The sequence below is a fragment of the Bufo gargarizans genome, chromosome 5, assembly GCF_014858855.1.
Source record: "Bufo gargarizans isolate SCDJY-AF-19 chromosome 5, ASM1485885v1, whole genome shotgun sequence".
NCBI lineage: Eukaryota > Metazoa > Chordata > Amphibia > Anura > Bufonidae > Bufo > Bufo gargarizans.
The window spans coordinates 345251800-345270136 of record NC_058084.1 but is presented as its reverse complement, the minus strand read 5'-3'; the positions used below and the strand labels follow the sequence as shown (position 1 = coordinate 345270136).

The window sequence follows — 18337 nt, the reverse complement described above, 5'->3', positions numbered from 1 at the left end:
CTACTTTAAAGACCATGTTGAGAGAGAGTTATGCTATGGAGGCGTAACACACCAGTAAGATATGAGACATTGCAGGTGAGGGTAACCCATAACAATAGAGCCCGTTGACATCCCATCATGTAAGTGTACTGAGTAACAGGACATACAAAAAAAATCTAATCTGTGTAACCTGAATAACAAAATCAAAAATGGACGAACAAAAACACGGCATAAGGTGCCGCAAAACATTCGTTAGGGCAAATATAACGGCTCCTAGCCGGGAAGGACTGCACAGCACTACTATAACCAACAGTGCACCTGTGGCACCCACAGTCACCTGTCAACGGTGGGATTTCCTCTTCTGGGACACTAGTTGCCAACCAGAGTCCAGGGGAGCAGACGAGCTGTGTCTTTGGTCTGGGACCTCCATCGATATGTTCCATGAGTCCAGAAGCTTCTTCCCGGATTCTAAGGAGGCGACGACGTGGACGGCTCCCTGGTGATGAATCAAGACTTTAGTCGGGAAACCCCACCTATACGGGATGGTGTTGTTCCATAGAGTAGTAGTAAAAGGAGTAAGGGATCTGCGCTGTTGAAGAGTGACAGCTGACAGGTCTGCAAAGACCTTAATTTGGATGTATGGAGAAGGCAGTGTGCCTAGCTTCCTGGACGCCGCTAGTATGGCTTCTTTAATATGGAAGAAATGGACCCTCACCAGGACATCCCTCTGTGACATGCTGGGAAGGTGCATTGGCCTCATAACCCTGTGCGCTCTATCCAAGGTAAGGTCATGAGGAGAGAGATCTGGGATCAGGGCTGTCATGAGGCTCTGTAGATAAGGGGTTAGATCATTAGGTGCTATGTCCTCAGGGACCCCTCGAAACTTGAGATTAATCCGGCGTGACCTGTCCTCCAGGTCCACCACTTTAGCTTTAAGCCGGTCTATCTCTTCAGATAAATCATTATGGGCGTCAATGAGCTGGTTATGCGATGAAGCAAAATCTCCCATCTTGGATTCAATATGGTCCACTCTGCTCTCCACCGCCACTACTGCTGCTTGAAGTGGGCGGATTAGGACGGTTAAGTCCTTGTGCATGGACTCGCTAAAAAGGACCAGCATGTCCTTTAACAGGTTACTTGATGCAGGCTGATCATTAGTTGGAATTGCCTGTATAATCGCCTCTATAGATCACTCACCTCCCCGCTTGGGATCTCTGTAGCCTGCTGCGGTCGCGCCTGTCCTGCCGTAGGCGAGTGTGAAGATGGAGCCGGTGTATTGGCGCGCTTCTGTGGACTCCCCGCCTGAGATCCGCGGGTTGCTCCGGGCCTCCCATACCCTGTCGGGGATTCTGAGGAGGCAGGTGGGAGCCGGTCAGACGCGGCGTCTGGTGAATCAAAGGCCATGTCGCCTCAGGGGTTGTTTTGGGCCTCTGGAACATCGAGGCCTTGTTGGCGGGATGGCGGAGGTGGAGAAGTATCCACTGGAGGGACGCCTTTCCCTAGGTAAAAGTCCAACTTCCCCTGTTTCTTCATGGACCGCTTGCCTCTAGTCATCATCCGGACTGTCTGTGTTCTCCCGGCAGTAGCAGAAAGCTTGGTTGTGGGTTATACTGTCCCGCTGTCGCTGAGGTAGTGCAGGAGCATTCGACTCACACAGCCATCTTGCTCGGCCGGCAAACCACGCCCCCGACCCTTCATAGTTTTGAGGGGGATCAATGAAGTGACTTATAAGTTACGGCTACTGCTCTCTCCACATATCCCCAATGCCTTCCACGTGGCCTTGCTTAAACCTGTAGTCCGTTTCTCTACGGCTCTGTCTACTCCTGCCCCGATATCTGAAGTTTCGGAGGAGACATTCGAGGTCAAGGACATTTTGGACTTCAAGAAAGGGTGGCAAGAAGACCTATTATGTTAATGGTGGGGGGTCCTTTGATTTTACATTCTTTTATCCAGGGTGTAAAAACAAACCAGAAATATATACAGTATGTACAGTGAGGAACAGAAGTATTAGAACACTCAGCGGTTTTGCAAGTTCTCCCACTTATAAATCATGGAGGGGTCTGAAATTCACATTGTAGGTGTATTCCCACTCTGAGAGACAAAATAAATAAAAATAATTCAGGAAATCACATTATATGATTTTTAAAGAATTTATTTGTCTTGCGCTGCTGAACATAAGTATTGAAACACCTGAGAAAATCAGTGTTAATATTTGGTACAGAAGCCTTTGTTTGCAATTACGGAGGTCAAACATTTCCTGTAGTTCTTGACCAGGTTTGCACACACTGCAACAGGGATTTTGGCCCACTGCTCCACACAGATCTCTAGATCTGTCAGGTTTCGGGGCTGTCGCTAAGCAACACAGAGTTTCAGCTCCCTCCAAAGATGTTCTATTGGATTTAGGTCTGGAGACTGGCTAGGCCACTCCAGAACCTTGATATGCTTCTTACGGAGCCACTCCTTGGTTATCCTGGCTGTGTGCTTCGGGTCGTTGTCATGTTGGAAGACCCAGCCACGACTAATTTTCAATGCTCTGACTGAGGGAAGGTGGTTTTTGCTCAAAATCTCACAATATACAGTGCAGTCGTTCTGTCCCTTCGCAGAAAAGCACCCCCAAAGCATGATGTTACCACCCCCATGCTTCACAGTAGGGATGGTGTTCTTGGGATGCATCTCATCCTTCTTTTTCCTCCAAACACAACGAGTGAAGTTTATACCAAAAAGCTCTACTTTGGTCTCATCTGACCACATTACTTTCTCCCATGCTTCCTCTGGATCATCCAGATGGTCATTGGCAAACTTCAGACGGGCCTGGATATGTGATAACTTGAGCAGGGGAACCTTCTGTGCAATGCATGATTTGAAACCATGACGGCATAGTGTTCTACCGACAGTGACCTTTGAAACTGTCGTCCTAGCTCTCTTCATGTCATTGACCAGGTCCTCCCTTGTAGTTCTGGGCTGATTCCTCACCTTTCTTATCATCAGTGGTACCCTATGAGGTGAGATCTTGCATGGAGCCCCATTCCGATGGAGACTGACCGTCGTCTTGAGTCTCCTCCATTCTCTAACAATTGCTCCAACAGTTGATCTATTTTCACCAAGCTGCTTGGAAGTCAACAATTTTGTCTCTGGTATCTTTTGACAGTTCTTACCCATGGTAGTAGTTGGCGTCTGACTGACTGTGGGGTGGACAGGTGTCTTTAAAGAGCTCAGACAGGTGCAACTAAGTTAGATTAATGAGTAAAGTAGAGGGGGACTAAAGGCACAGTAACAGGTCATTGAGAGCCAGAATTCTTGCTGTTTCTCAGGTGTTCAAATACTTATGTTCAGCAGTGCAAGACAAATCAATTCTTTAAACTTCCTACAATGTGATTTCCTTAATTGTTTTTTCTTATTCTGTCTCTCAGAGTGGGAATGCACCTACAATGTGAATTTCAGACCCCTCTATGATTTCTAAGTGGGAGAACTTGCAAAATCGCTGAGTGTTCAAATAGTTCTGTTCCTCACTGTATATACAGTTGATATAAGTCTACACACCCCTGTTAAAATGTCAGGTTTTTGTGCTGTAAAGAATAAGACAAAGATAAATCATTTCAGAACTTTTTCCACCTTTAATGTGACCTATAAACTGTATTACGCAATTGAAAAGCAAACTGAAATCTTTTAGGTGGAGGGAAGAAAAAAAAACTAAAATAATGTGGTTGCATACGTGTGCACACCCTCTTATAACTGGGGATGTAGCTGTGTTCAGAATTAAGCAATCACATTCAAAATCATGTTAAATAGCAGTCAGCATACAACTGCCATCATTTAAATTTGATTAACCCCAAATAAAGTTCAGCTGCTCTAGTAGGTCTTTCCTGAAAAACACAGCAAAAGCCATGGTCCACAAAGAGCTTCCAAAGCATCAGAGGGATCTCATTGTTAAAAGGTATCAGTCAGGAGAAGGGTACAAAAGAATATCCAAGGCATTAGATATACCATGGAACACAGTGAAGACAGTCATCATCAAGTGGAGAAAATATGGCACAACAGTGACATTACCAAGAACTGGACGTCCCTCCAAAATTTATGAAAAGACGAGAAGAAAACTGGTCAGGGAGGCTACCAAGAGGCCTACAGCAACATTAAAGGAGCTGCAGGAAAATCTGGCAAGTACTGGCTATGTGGTACATGTGACAACAATCTTCCGTATTCTTCATATGTCTGGGCTATGAGGTATAGTGGCAAGACAAAAGCCTTTTGTTACGAAGAAAAACATTCAAGCCAGGCTACATTTTGCAAAAAACACATCTGAAGTCTCCCAAAAGCATGTGGGAAAAGGTGTTATGGTCTGATGAAAAAAAAGTTTAATTTTTTGGCCATAATTCCAAAAGATATGTTTGGCGCAAAAACAACACTGCACATCACCAAAAGAACACCATACCCACAGTGAAGCATGGTGGTGGCAGCATCATGCTTTGGGGCTGTTTTTCTTTAGCTGGAACTGGGGCCTTAGTTAAGCTAGAGGGAATTATGAACCGTTCCAAATACCAGTTCATATTGGCACAAAACCTTCAGGCTTCTGCTAGAAAGCTGAACATGAAGAGGAACTTCATCTTTCAGCATGACAATGACCCAAAGCATACATCCAAATCAACTAAGGAATGGCTTCACCAGAAGAAGATTAAGGCCCCATGCACACGGCCGTTGTTCACAGCCGTGTGCGGGCCGTGGAACCGCGGCCTGGATCCCTCCTGAGAGCAGGAGCGCACGGCGTCACTAGTTGCTATGACGCCGTGCGCCCCCTGCTGCCGACACAGTACAGTAATACACTGGTATAGATCGTACCAGTGTATTACTGTACTGTGCCGGCAGCAGGGGGCGCACGGCGTCATAGCAACTAGTGACGCCGTGCGCTCCTGCTCTCAGGAGGGATCCAGGCCGCGGTTCCACGGCCCGCACACGGCTGTGAACAACGGCCGTGTGCATGGGGCCTAAAGCTTAGGAATGGCCCAGCCAGAGTCCAGACCTGAATCCGAATTAAAATCTGTGGGGTGATCTGAACAGGACTGTGCACAAGAGATGCCCTCGCAATCTGACAGATTTGGAGTGTCTTTGCAAAGAAGAGTGGGCAAATCTTGCCAAGTCAAAATGTGCCATGCTGATAGACTCATACCAAAAAAGACTGAGTGCTGTAATAAAATCAAAAGGTGCTTCAACAAGGAATTAGTTTAAAGAGGACCTTTCACCGATTATGACATTGTGAACTAAGTATACAGATATGGAGAGCGGCGCCCATGGATCTCACTGCACTTACTATTATCCCTGGGCGCCGCTCCGTTCTCCCGCTATGCCCTACGGTATCTCCGCTCACTAAGTTATAGTAGGCGGAGTCTGCCCTTGTTCTTCTGTAGCGCTGGCCAATCGCATTGCAGAGCTCACAGCCTGGGAGAAAATAACCTCCCAGGCTTTGAGCTCTGCGCTGCGATTGGCCAGCGCTAGAGCAGAACAAGGGCAGACTCCGCCTACCATAACTTAGTAACTGAAATCTCCGCCTACTATAACTTAGTGGCCGGAGATACCGGAGGGCATAGCAGGAGAACGGAGCGGCGTCCAGGGATAATAGTAAGTGCAGTGAGATCCCCGGGCGCCGCTCTCCATGTCTGTATACTTAGTTCACATTGTAATAATCGGTGAAAGGTCCTCTTTAAGGGTGTGCACACTTATGCAACCATATTATTTTATTTTTATATTTTTTCTTCCCTCTACCTAAAAGATTTCAGTTTGTTTTTCAATTGAGTTGTACAGTTCATAGGTCACATTAAAGGTGGAAAAAGTTCTGAAATGATTTATCTTAAATCTCATTTTTTTTTACAGCCCAGAAACCTGACATTTTAACAGGGGTGTGTAGACTTTTTATATTTACTGTATATAGGGAACTTAGATTGTAAGCCCCATTAGGGACAACACTATGCTAATGCCTGTAAAGCGCTGCAGAATATGTCAGTGCTATAAAATTGAAAGTGAATTAAAAAAAAAAAAAAAATATATATATATATAGATATTATTATTATTATTATTATTATTATTATTAAAGCGCCATTCATTCCATTGCGCTGTACATATAAAATGGGGTATAACATACATAATACAGACAATTTCATTAAGCATGAACAAGACGAGTTACAAATTGGTACAGAAGGAGAGAGGGCCCTCGCTGTGAGGGCTTACAATCTACATGGTATGGGAGAAGGACACTGATATATATTGTAGGAAGGCGCAAGGGTCCTTAATTGCAGAAGGTATGTGTCACCGAGGTTCCTGGCCTCGATGAAGTAAGAGCAGGTATTTTTAGGTGTCAGCGGCAGCTAATGCTGATTGAAACTTGACTATTTTAGTATGTCTGTATAGCTAATCTGGGACGGCTCTTACTGGGAGTAGGCAAAGTGCTGGGTGGGTGACTACTCTCCACGTTCCAGGCCGGGTCTTGACTGGCCTAAAAAGAACAGCCTGCAGTGTCAGCTGGGAGTGATTACCTCTCTCTCTGACAGAGGAGCTCTGGCAATCGCTGGTGTGGGAACTGAGCTCTGTGCTGGGCTGGAAAGCGAAGACTCGTGTGTTGGGAGTGCAGGCCCTAAAGCCTGCATTTGGACTGCTGAAGGCAGAACCGCCGACAAGGTGACTTTTTTTTTATGACAAACTTTCTACTCGTGTGAACAAACACCAACCTTGAAAAGAGTGTTTTTGTTTGACCTTATGTGTGAATAAACATGGAAATTTGAATTCCGAACTTGTACTTTGCCTCTGTATTGCACCCGCTTATCCTAAGAGCGAATCCCCACAATTTATATATATATATATATACATATATATATATATATACACTGCCTGTCCAAAAAAAAGTCGCCACCCAAAAAAAAAAAATCGCACACTCTAATATTTCATTGGACCGCCTTTAGCTTTGATTACTGCACAAATTCGCTGTGGCATTGTTCCGATAATCCGATAAGCTTCTGCAATGTCACAAGATTTATTTCCATCCAGTGTTGCATTAATTTTTTACCAAGATCTTGCATTGATGATGGTAGAGTCTGACTGCTGCGCAAAGCCTTCTCCAGCACATCCCAAAGATTCTCAATGGGGTTAAGGTCTGGACTCTGTGGTGGCCAATCCATGTGTGAAAATGACGTCTCATGCCCCCTGAACCACTCTTTCACAATTTGAGCCTGATGAATCCTAGCATTGTCATCTTGGAATATGCCCGTGCCATCAGGGAAGAAAAAATCCATTGATACAATAACCTGGTCATTCAGTATGTTCAGGTCGTCAGCTGACCTCATTCTTGGAGCACATACTGTTGCTGAACTTAGACCTGACCAACTGCAGCAACCCCAGATCATAGCACTGCCCCCACAGGCTTGTACAGTAGGCATGATGGATGCATCACTTCATCTGCCTCTTTTCTTACCCTGATGCGCCCATCACTCTGGAACAGGGTAAATCTTGACTCATCGGACCACATGACCTTCTTCCATTGCTTCAGAGTCCAGTCTTTATGCTCCCTAGCAAATTGAAGCCTTTTTTTCTGGTTTGCCTCACTGATTAGTGGTTTTCTTACGGCTACTTCAGTCCCAATCCCTTGAGTTTCCTTCGCATTGTGCGTGTGGAAATGCTCTTACTTTCACTATCAAACATAGCCCTGAGGTCTACTGTTGGATTTCTTCGATTTGATTTCACCAAACGTTTAAGTGATCGCCGATCACAATCATTCAGGATTTTTTTCCCGCCACATTTCTTCCTCGAATACGATGGGTCCCCGCTATCCTTCCAGTTTTTAATAATGCGTTGGACAGTTCTTAACCCAATTTTAGTAGTTTCTGCAATCTCCTTAGATGTTTTCTCTGCTTGATGCATGCCAATGATTTGACCCTTCTCAAACAGACTAACATCTTTTCCACGGCCACGAGATGTGTCTTTCGACATGGTTGTTTAAGAAATGAGAAGCAACTCATGGCACTAGTTGGGGTTAAATAACGTATTGTTAGCTGAAAAATAATCGCCCATGCAGTAATTATCCAATAGGAGGCTCATAGCTATTTGCTTAGTTAAATCCAGGTGGCGACTTTTATTTGGGACAGGCAGTGTATATATAAAACAAAGGACAGTCCATTTGGCAATAACAGGTAAAATGCACAGAATAGAATAAGTATATACGGTATCAGGGTTGTGCTATGACAGGCAAAAGCATGTAGTGTCACCGACTGATCAGCCGCAAGATGGATGCTAACGCAATAGGCATATGTAGCACCAAGAAAATTAAACTTTGCCATCTGGACACATGGAGCTCCATACCACAATGGTGCTCCATGTCCCACCAGGTATTACAAGTCTCAGGAGACTTCCAGGTTATTCCTTATTGATGCCCTAAAACTGTACCATAAGTGACGTGAGCAGAGAACTTCGAGGCGATGTTCACTTACTTGGTGCACCTCTGTAATTGATTAAACATTCTGTTTCTGCTCTGGCTAATGCAAAAAAAATATCGACTTGGCAGGTGATGAAAATCACATGTAATCAGTATTTTTAAACAGCTTTTCTCTTTTACTGAGAAAGTGACAAGACTGGCAGGGTATAATTGGATTTAGAGATTGAGGAAGATAAAATGATGTAAGCTGTAAATCTCAATTGTTAGGACTTCTTCTTAGTTGTGTGTGCCGGAAGCATGCCTGGAATTTATTTACAGATAATAAATTACCTAAATGGAAAGATAAGCATAAAAGTTAAAGGGAGTTTTATACTTTACTAGCAGAAGGACCAGCTTCGCACGGGTATATTTAATCAATTTCATTTAATGTTTTTGTGTGTCTTTAAAAGATATCAACAGTATCCCCCATAACAGTGACCTCTACAGCACCCCGCCCCTTTAACAGTGAAATCCACAGTCCCCTCACCCTTTAACACTGCCCCCCACAGTGCCCCGCCACTTTAAAATGGGACCTCCACAGCAGCCCATCCCCTTAACTTTGACATTCACAGCAGCCCGCCCCTTTATCAGTGAGTTTCACAGCACCCCACTCTGTTGACAGTGACCTCCTCAGGGGCGTGCCCCCTTAACAGTGACCTCAACAGTGCCCCACTTCCTTAACATTGACCTCACAGTACCCTGCTGCCTTAACAGTGACCTCCACAGCAGTTGCCCCTTTAATAGTGGCCCCTGTCCCCTTAACAGTGACCTCCACAGTGCCTGCCCATTTAACAGTGACCTCCACAGCGGCCTGCCCCCTTAACAGTAACATCCACAGTGCTCGCCCCTTTAACATTGTCCTCCACAGCACCCTGCCCTTTAATGCTAGAGCTACACGATGACATGTGTTGCTCGACATTTTGTCTCAACAATTTTTATAACTATAGGCTATGGTGTCGCACTGTTACATGTGACATGCTGCGACTGAAAGATGGATTTTTCTGTGACTGTCTTGCCGCAGTCACAGCATGTCACATGTCGCAGTGCGACACCATAAACTAGCATTATTAAAATTGTCCTGCGACATTGGTGCGACACATGTCGTCGTGTAACCCTAGCCTAAAGCTGACCTACAGCGGTGAAGAAAAATGGCTGGGTTGTTTTGGAAAATAATAGTAGAGACCACGGCACTCGCTAGAGATTTTTTTTGTAATTTCCTATTTATTTCATCATTTAGATAATTTCATTATTTTGATCCATCCGCATGGTACATTACTGACCAACGTTTCGGTCCAACACGGACCTTGTTCACGGCCTTAGTGTTGTAGTCGTCACGGGTGGCGGATGGGTTGTTATGGAAACCTGGAGTAAAACTGTGTATGTGCAGACTAAGGGCCTGTGAGCTTCTATTGGCTGATAAGGGACATGTGACCGTGTGTATGGCAGTGGGATATGAAGAGAAAGACTTGCAGGGTTGTATTGGCTAATGCAGGTAATTTTTGGGGGAATATCTCCATGCAGTTGCTGTGTAGGGACGAAAGACCCCCACAAGATTTCTTTCCAGGTAGCAAGTGATGTGTATACCAAGTTTCAATCATCTGATAGGGGTTCAGGGATTTGAATCCCCACAAATCAGATGTTGATGGCTTATTAGAAGAATAGGCCATCAATATAAAAGACCTGGAAGTTTGCGCTAATGTATGCAATCTAGGCAATTCTCCATCTGTGAGAAATATTGGATCTGTACAGGGTATCAGGTAGGCCATGAAACACAGCTGTGGAGATTTATAAAACTGTTTAAAAGAAAAATGGTCTTTGTTGGCCATAGCGACCAATCACAGGACAGCTTTCATTTCCCTCAATGCTCTTGAAAAATGAGACCTGTACTTTGATTGGGTGCTATGGGCAAAAAAAATCAGTTTTTCTTACAGGGTTTTTATAATTATTCCCTGGGATATATGATAGAAATTTGTGTAAGGGCCCATTCAGACAGTAGTAGTGTTTTTACAATACTGGCCGTGTGCGTTCCATGTTCCATAATAGAAAATGCCTGTTCTTGAATAGGACAAGCTCTATCTTTTCTGCGGAGCCGCGTAATGGAACCATTGAAATAAATGGGTCCGCACCCATTCCGCAAAATTGCGCAACGGATGTGGACTCATTCATACGGCCATCTAAATGGGCCCTAACAGCAACTTTTTCTGTCATATTGTCAGTGTATAGTAACAGTGTATTCAAAAACATTAAAAAAGCCCTCCGTCCCAATGCTGCGGCTTCCAGAGGTCCCTGCTGGTCTGCTGCAGCCACTCACGGGCCTCATTGGTCACATGTGCATGACCGCCACATTACCGCTGAGCCTCAGTAGCAACATGCCATTCTTGACTGCTTCATCGCTGAGGCCATTGATTGTGATTGTGACCAAGAACCAGTTCCCATAATTTCCATTCTGGGGGGACTCTCTGAATGGAGGGCAGTTTAAAAGGTGAATGAGGGTTTTTATTTTACATTTTTTTTACACACTGCTGCCTGCCATTCATTTTGAATTAGATCAGACAACCCCTTTAGAAATGACCAAACCATAAATTATATATAAGTTGAAGATCTTATGAAATATATATATTTATGTATAAATATATGAATCATATGAAATATACAGTGAGGAACAGAAGTATTTGAACACCCTGTGATTTTGCAAGTTCTCCCACTTAGAAAACATGGAAGGGTCTGAAATTCACATTGTAGGTGTATTCCTACTCTGAGAGACAGAATAAAAAAATCTGGAAATCTCATTGTATGATTTTTAAAGAATGTATTTGTCTTGCACTGCTGAACATAAGTATTTGAACACCTGAGAAAATCAATGTTAATATTTGGTACAGAAGCTTTTGTTTGCAATTACAGAGGTCAAACGTTTCCTGTAGTTCTTGACCAGGTTGCACACACTGCAACAGGGATTTTGGCCCAGTCCTCCACACAGATCTCCTCTAGATCTGTCAGGTACGTAACACGCAGTTTCAGCTCCCTCCAAAGATGTTCTATTGGATTTAGGTCTGGAGACTGGCTAGGCCACTCCAGAACCTTGATATGCTTCTTACGGAGCAACTCCTTGGTTATCCTGGCTGTGTGCTTCGAGTCGTTGTCATGTTGGAAGACCCAGCCACGACCAATCTTCAATGCTCTGACTAAGGGAAGGAGGATGTTGCTCAAAATCTCACAATAAATGGCCCCATTCATCCTCTCCTTTATACAGTGCAGTCATCCTGTTCCCCTTCGCAGAAAAGCACCTCCAAAGCATGATGATACCACCCCCATGCTTGACAGTAGGGATGGTGTTCTTGGTATGCAACTCATCTTACTTTTTCCTCCAAACACGATAAGTGAAGTTTAGACCAAAAAGTTCTACTTTAGTCTCATCTGACCCCATGACTTTGTCCCATGCCTCCTCTGGATCATCCAGATGGTCATTGGCAAACTTCAGACGGGCCTGGACATGTGATGACTTGAGCAGGGGAACCTTCTGTGCAATGCATGATTTGAAACCTTGATGGTGTAGTGTTCTACCTTTGAAACTGTGGTCCCAGCTCTCTTAATGTCATTGACCATCTCCTCCCTTGTAGTTCTGGGCTGATTCCTCACCTTTCTTATCATCAGTGATACCCCACGAGCTGAGATCTTGCATGGAGACCCTGAAGACTGACAGTTGTCTTTAGCCTCTTCCATTTTCTAACAATTGCTCCAACAGTTGATCTATTTTCACCAAGCTGCTTGGCTATAGCCCTTTCCAGCCTTGTGGAGGTCCACAATTTTGTCTCTGGTGTCTTTTGACAGCTCTTTGGTCTTGCCCGTGGTAGTAGTTGGCATCTCACTTACAGTGGACAGGTGTCTTTAAAGAGCTCAGACAGGTGCTACTAAATTAGATTAATGAGTAGAGTAGAGGTGGATTTTTTAAAGGCACAGTAACAGGTCTTTGAGAGACAGAATTATTGCTGTCTCTCAGGTGTTCAAATACTTATGTTCAGCAGTGCATGACAAATAAATTCTTTAAAAATCATACAATGTGATTTCCTGAATTTTTTTTATTTTAATTCTGTCTCTCAGAGTGGGAATGCACCTACAATGTGAATTTCAGACCCCTCTATGATTTCTAAGTGGGAGAACTTGCAAAATCGCAGGGTGTTCAAATACGTCTGTTCCTCACTGTATCATATATGAAGATCATAGCAAAGTGAATCCTGTAATACATGAACCCTGTAAGTCACGGAGCCGTGAGCACTGTGTATACCGCCATATGATGCCTCAGAGGCACCGCATTTTTCTCTAGAGGCAATGCTTCTAGGGGAGAATTTTCTTAATGCAACATATGATGGAACATGCTACAACGTTATTTGAGAAAATATAACCTCAGAGACATATATATATAAGGTACAGTATACAGTCGTGTATATGAGGCCTTAGATTATATTGCTAATATTTTAGCCACTTACACTTATAGCAAACACCAGTATTTCCAGAGAACCAGACCGGGTCTCATCATACACCGCTGGATTTGGTAAGGGTCAAAGCTCTGACACATAGAGAATTGCATGCAAAGCTTTAATAAAACGGAGAGTCATCCTTAGTCGGCACGTAGAAACCATTAGTATAGTTATTATTCTGGCTGCTTTTGTCAAAGCGCAGAGACTAAATATAATTTGAAAACAACAGTGACATATGGATTTAATCTTCAGCTTTGTGCAGAGCCTGCAGTGGTCAGAGAGACCTATCCATCTAGCCGTCACCTCATAACTGGCAATAGCCATGAACTGCGTCGACTTAATGTACATGTCTTTGTGGAGTCAGAAATGATGATATCCATTTCTATAAGTAAATTACATTTGGTGACTGTGTACGACAACGTGCATGGGTTACAGTACAAGTATGAGAGGATGTGTGTATGTCACATTATTTAACTGAAAGGCAGAGGAGCTGTACAACATTACGGCTTGTCCGAAAATTGTATTACGGCTCTTCAAAAGCATCTTAAAAAGATGGCTGTGGTTCCTACCAGGGCTGGTATTACCACCAAGCAAATCTGGGTCGGTGCAAAAACATACACTGATCTTAGTGGACCCAGTGTAATCTGGTTTTATGTTACACCCCCATAGGGGGGTCTACTATAGCTCTTTCACCCAACAATCCACAGCAGCTGAACCCAGTCCATGTTCCAAGGGATAAAATACTATTTGTTGGGCTTAATAGGCGTAAATGGGTTGTGCCAACTTCCCTGCCATGTGGGCAGCTCTATCTGTAGACCCTATTAGAGCATGTGGATAAGGCTACTTTCACACCAGCGTTTTCAATTTCCGCTATTTAGGTCCGTCATCAGGAGAAAACGCTTCAGTTTTGTCCCCATTCATTGTCAGTGGGGGAAAAACTGAACTGAAGGGAACGGAGTGCACCAGAATGCATTCCATTCCGTTTGGTTGCGTTCCCATGACACACACAAAAGCGCAACACGAAGCGTTTTTGAGTGCGTCCTGGGATAAGTCAATGGGGACGGATCAGTCATGGCTATTTTAAAGATAATACAACCAGATCTGTTCATAACTAATGCAGATAGTTGTATTATCATGACGGAAGTGTTTTTGCTGATCCATGATGGATCCAGCAAAAACCCTTATGTGAAAGTAGCCTAACATTGAGACCAACTTCCTCTCTTGGACTCAGCATCATCATATATGATTTGATATAATATATTTGAATGGTCTCTGAGTAAGACTGTAGCTGGTACCACCTCAGTGGATGTTGCATGGGACATGTTCCTTTTAAGGTCTTGTGTCGTGACAACCTCTTAAAGGGGATCTGTGCTAAATTGCTAACAGCACTGGGGAGAACAGCGCAAACATACTTTTTCTGAAGGTTTTATTATAAGGAGTAGTGTGCATATGAAGTTTTATTCTGCTCCTGCAAGAACCCAGGAGGTGGAGCTTCACTATGAAGTGCTGCCTGATCTCTGCTTTGAGCTGCTTCACAGCCCCTCCCCTCTGCTGAGTGTATCATCTAACCAGTGAGTGAAGCAGCTCAATGCAGGGAGAACTTCACAGTGAAGCTCCACCTTCTGGACGCTTGCAGAAGCTGGACCTGGTAGAATAAATGTTCATATTCACACTAAGGTGTCAGCAGTTTTCAGCATGGTCAAAACTTCTGACAGAATCCCTTTAAAGCTATAGCAAATATGGATGCATTTTAGTTTTGGTAAAAACAGCTTGGTTCATAGTAGAGAAAAGAAGGAATGTTTTCTCAAAGGCTTCCCATAGGACCTTAACAGAATGAAGAAGGAAAATATTAGAGCCGCAGTGTACTTGTGCAGCATTTGAGTAGCCTTCCAGGATTACTATTACTTATTTGTTTGACTAGTAGATGGATAATGCAGGTGTATTGTTTTCTGTGTGAATGCATCTTATCAATATGTCTGTCTTTCTAACCCACAGCAGTTCCTACAGGATAGCCGTGAATTCGATAATCTGTTCACTTCCCAGCACAGTCAAGAAACTGATTGATTTTTTTATTTTTTCTAGATGCAGAGGAATATCAGCCGCCCATATGGAAATCATACTGTGAGTATTACTTATGTGTTTTATCTTCTTCCTGCTTAGAAAATGGAAAATGTATATATCTGTGAAACCTCTAGATAGTTTTAATATTATTATTTTTCTTTAATACTGAATACAACCTAAAATATTCCAAAGTTCAAACTGCCCCCCCCCCCCCCCCCAACCCATAGCACTGCTTAAATGCCATCTATCACCAGGGTCAACCCTATTAAACTGGGAACTTGAAGTGGTCCTGGAAAAAAATAAAAGTAGCCCTATTTTGTAGGCAGGTCGAAATTAACAGAAGGCAAAGCAACAAAAGTGGGACCATAATGTTGGCACAAAATACCGCCCCAGCAGAGTATTGATACAATTCAATTTAGGAGTCAGAAGGGTACCTACCTACCGTCTCATGCCCCTGCTGATAGGCTGATCTCGGTGATTAAAAGCATACCTTCCTTTTCCCAATCCTTCGCTGCCTACCAACTCTGTGCACCCTTACTTAGCTTCTTCACTGTGCTTCCCTGGACTTTCCCCACTCCACCTGTCAATCAAGTGGAGGTGGAAGCATCCAGGCAGGCAAAGCAAGGTACATAGAGTTGCCAGAACCTGCTCTCAGTGTACCTAAGCCATAATTTGCATATTTTTAAACACACATTCTCCTGAACACAGCAATAGATCAGGGAAAGAAAGATATGTTTTTAAACAGCCTCTGTCAGCATGATCAACCCTATTAAATCAGGCATATTGCCTAGTAGGGTTGATCGTTCAGATTAAATTGATATCTGTCTTATGGCTATAGGATCAACTGCTACAATATATTAGATTTTATATTTATGCAAATTAGACATTTTGAGTACCGACGGGGCGACGTAGCTCTTGGAGCACCGCTGCTCCTACAGTCCTCGGATCTCAATACAATCCCCCTTAAAAATGGCCATCATCCTATTAGTACACACAAATCATGTCACACTGCCTCATCCTCCTCTCTACTCTACTTGTCAGGATTATGATCCTGAATACAGCTGATAAGATCTTTAGCTGAATCTCTGTAGGAATGGAGTTCATGAGGAGACATGAAGTACAGAGCGGAGGGTGGGGGTGTGGATAATAAGCAACAGCACGGGTATGCAGTCTCCATAACCACAGCCCCACATTACCAGAGTCTATCTTGTTTCTTCCTCTCTGTACTTCATGTCTCCTCATGAACTCCATTCCTACAGAGATTCTTCTGAAGATCTTATCAGCTGTATTCAGGATCATAATCCCTGACAAATAGAGCATAGTGGAAGATGAGGCAGTTCTTTAGCTCAGTGTTCTAAAGTAACTTGTCCTCCTGTGTGATTAGGACAGTTTTTTTGTGTACTAATAGGATTTTATTTTTTCTAATGATTGCTCCCTAGGCAAAACAAGCCCTTATAACTAATGAAAGATATTCAGGAATATATTTATAATAAAGTAATATTTAAGTATTTTCATTTTCCTAATTTCCAGAAAACCCCTTTAAGGAGGAGGAATGTTTAAGCCGTAAAGGCATTCTGCTAAGTGGCTTAACGTAAAAAACCTTCTGGGCACCAGCAATGACCAAGTCGGCCCCCCCCCCCCCCCATTGCCGATATTATATATTGGTTCTGATAACTACTAGCCCATGAACAGTAGCATTGCTACTGTGTCTCATCCAAATGTGTCTCATCCAAACTAACAACCTTGTAGGGTAAGTGCCTCAAAATATAGCCATACTTTTCTTGTGAAAATTGGCCTCTAATCCTGAGAAATTGCTCTTTTTAATTTATGCAAATGAGGTGCACCATGGGAGTGGCTGCTCTCTTTGGTGCACCAGTACTCTGCCCAGTGCCTCTCCCCTTGTTTGAAAGTCCCTGAGATTTCCGAGGCGGTAATGATGACAAAAGGGAACAAGGTGTACTGAATGGAGTAGCCCCACCCATGGTGCCTCCAAAAACTTATTTTCATAAGAAAAAAAAATGTATCTGGATCAGAGGATGGCTTTTCACAAGAAAGGAATGGTTATGTTTCTTGCCACTTATCCTACATGGCGGTATGCTTACTGATATAGGGTTCAGGTAAGGTACTCAATTTTCTTGACAAAAAAGAATAACATCTTTAAGATCATAAGCGCTCAGTCATGTAACTATAAACGTATGTCAAGCTTTCTATAAAGGGAATTAATAAGATAATGTTATAATTGTCAGGTGAGTAGGACATTTACATCTAATGGTATTGGTCCTCCTGAAAACAATAACCTCAATTTGGTTACCATAGAGATGCAACAATGGTGCTCCTTCAGCAGTTCTCTATTGTGCCTGAACATTCACCATCAAGCACCCTCCTCCTGAGCTGCAGATTACAGTATCTCAACATCACCTAATGACTTATCTTCATTAAATCATTTACTGCATGGGTAATTATCACATCCAAGCCCCAGTGTTCATTGTGACATTTTGCTGGCTACCTAGATTCGGTTTGCAAGGTGTTTGAAGATGGGAATGACAATTCAAAAGGGTTGTCCGCAAGCCAAATAAAAGAGAGTTTACAGTACATTGCATTGATGTAGGAAAGATAACTGTCCTGCTGCATTTGGGCTTGTTCACACAACCGCAGTCTGCAAAAAACGGATCCGCAAAAAATATGGATGCCGTCCGTGTGCATTCCATATTTTGCGGAACAGAACAGCTGGCCCCTAATAGAACAGCACTATCCTTGTCCATAATGCAGACAATAATAGGACAAGACTCCAAATGTTGCGGAACGGAAATACGGACATACAGAAACAGAATTTTTTTTTCAGGACCTATTGAAATGAATAGTTCCGCACGTGGTCCGCAAAAAAAAAAACGAACGAAAACGGAAAAAATATACAGTTGTGTGAATGAGTCCTCATAATGTATGAGCTGAGCTAAGCCTTTACGGATGTGACTATTAGGGTACAGCCACATGTAGTTAAAAATTGTGCGGATTTATTGCTTTTTTGGGGCCAGATTTGCCACGTATACAGGTGCATCTCATTAACCCTTAGGCTACCAGAGGTTTTTTCATTTTTGCGTTTTCATTTTCCTTCCCCATTTTCCTTGAGCCATAATTTTTTTATATTTCTGGTCACATAGCTGTATGAGGGCTTATTTTTTGCAGGACAGGTTGTACTTTCTAATGCCACAATTAATTATAGCATAAAATGTAGTGGAGAGCAGTAAAAAAATTCCAAATGGGGTGGAATTGAAAAAAAATTCACAGTTTTACGGGTTTTGTTTCCACAGCGTTTTGTTTGCGGAAAAACTGACCAATGCCATTCATTCTCTGGGTCAGTACAATTGCAACGATA

The 18337-nt window shown here is 43.2% G+C and overlaps 1 protein-coding gene across 2 annotated transcripts in view; it reads left to right on the top strand.

Moving 5' to 3' along the window:
* The window catches only part of CHN2 (chimerin 2), a 365034-nt gene that overhangs the window by 142321 nt on the left and 204376 nt on the right, over nucleotides 1-18337 (top strand). For both annotated transcript variants that reach the window (XR_006389957.1, XM_044293227.1), the window contains exon 2: nucleotides 14986-15024. Coding sequence is in view for 1 of the 2 variants with exons in the window: in XM_044293227.1 (XP_044149162.1) it covers nucleotides 14986-15024 (39 nt within the window). In the remaining variant the exon portion in view is untranslated. The remainder of the gene's footprint in view (nucleotides 1-14985; nucleotides 15025-18337) is intronic.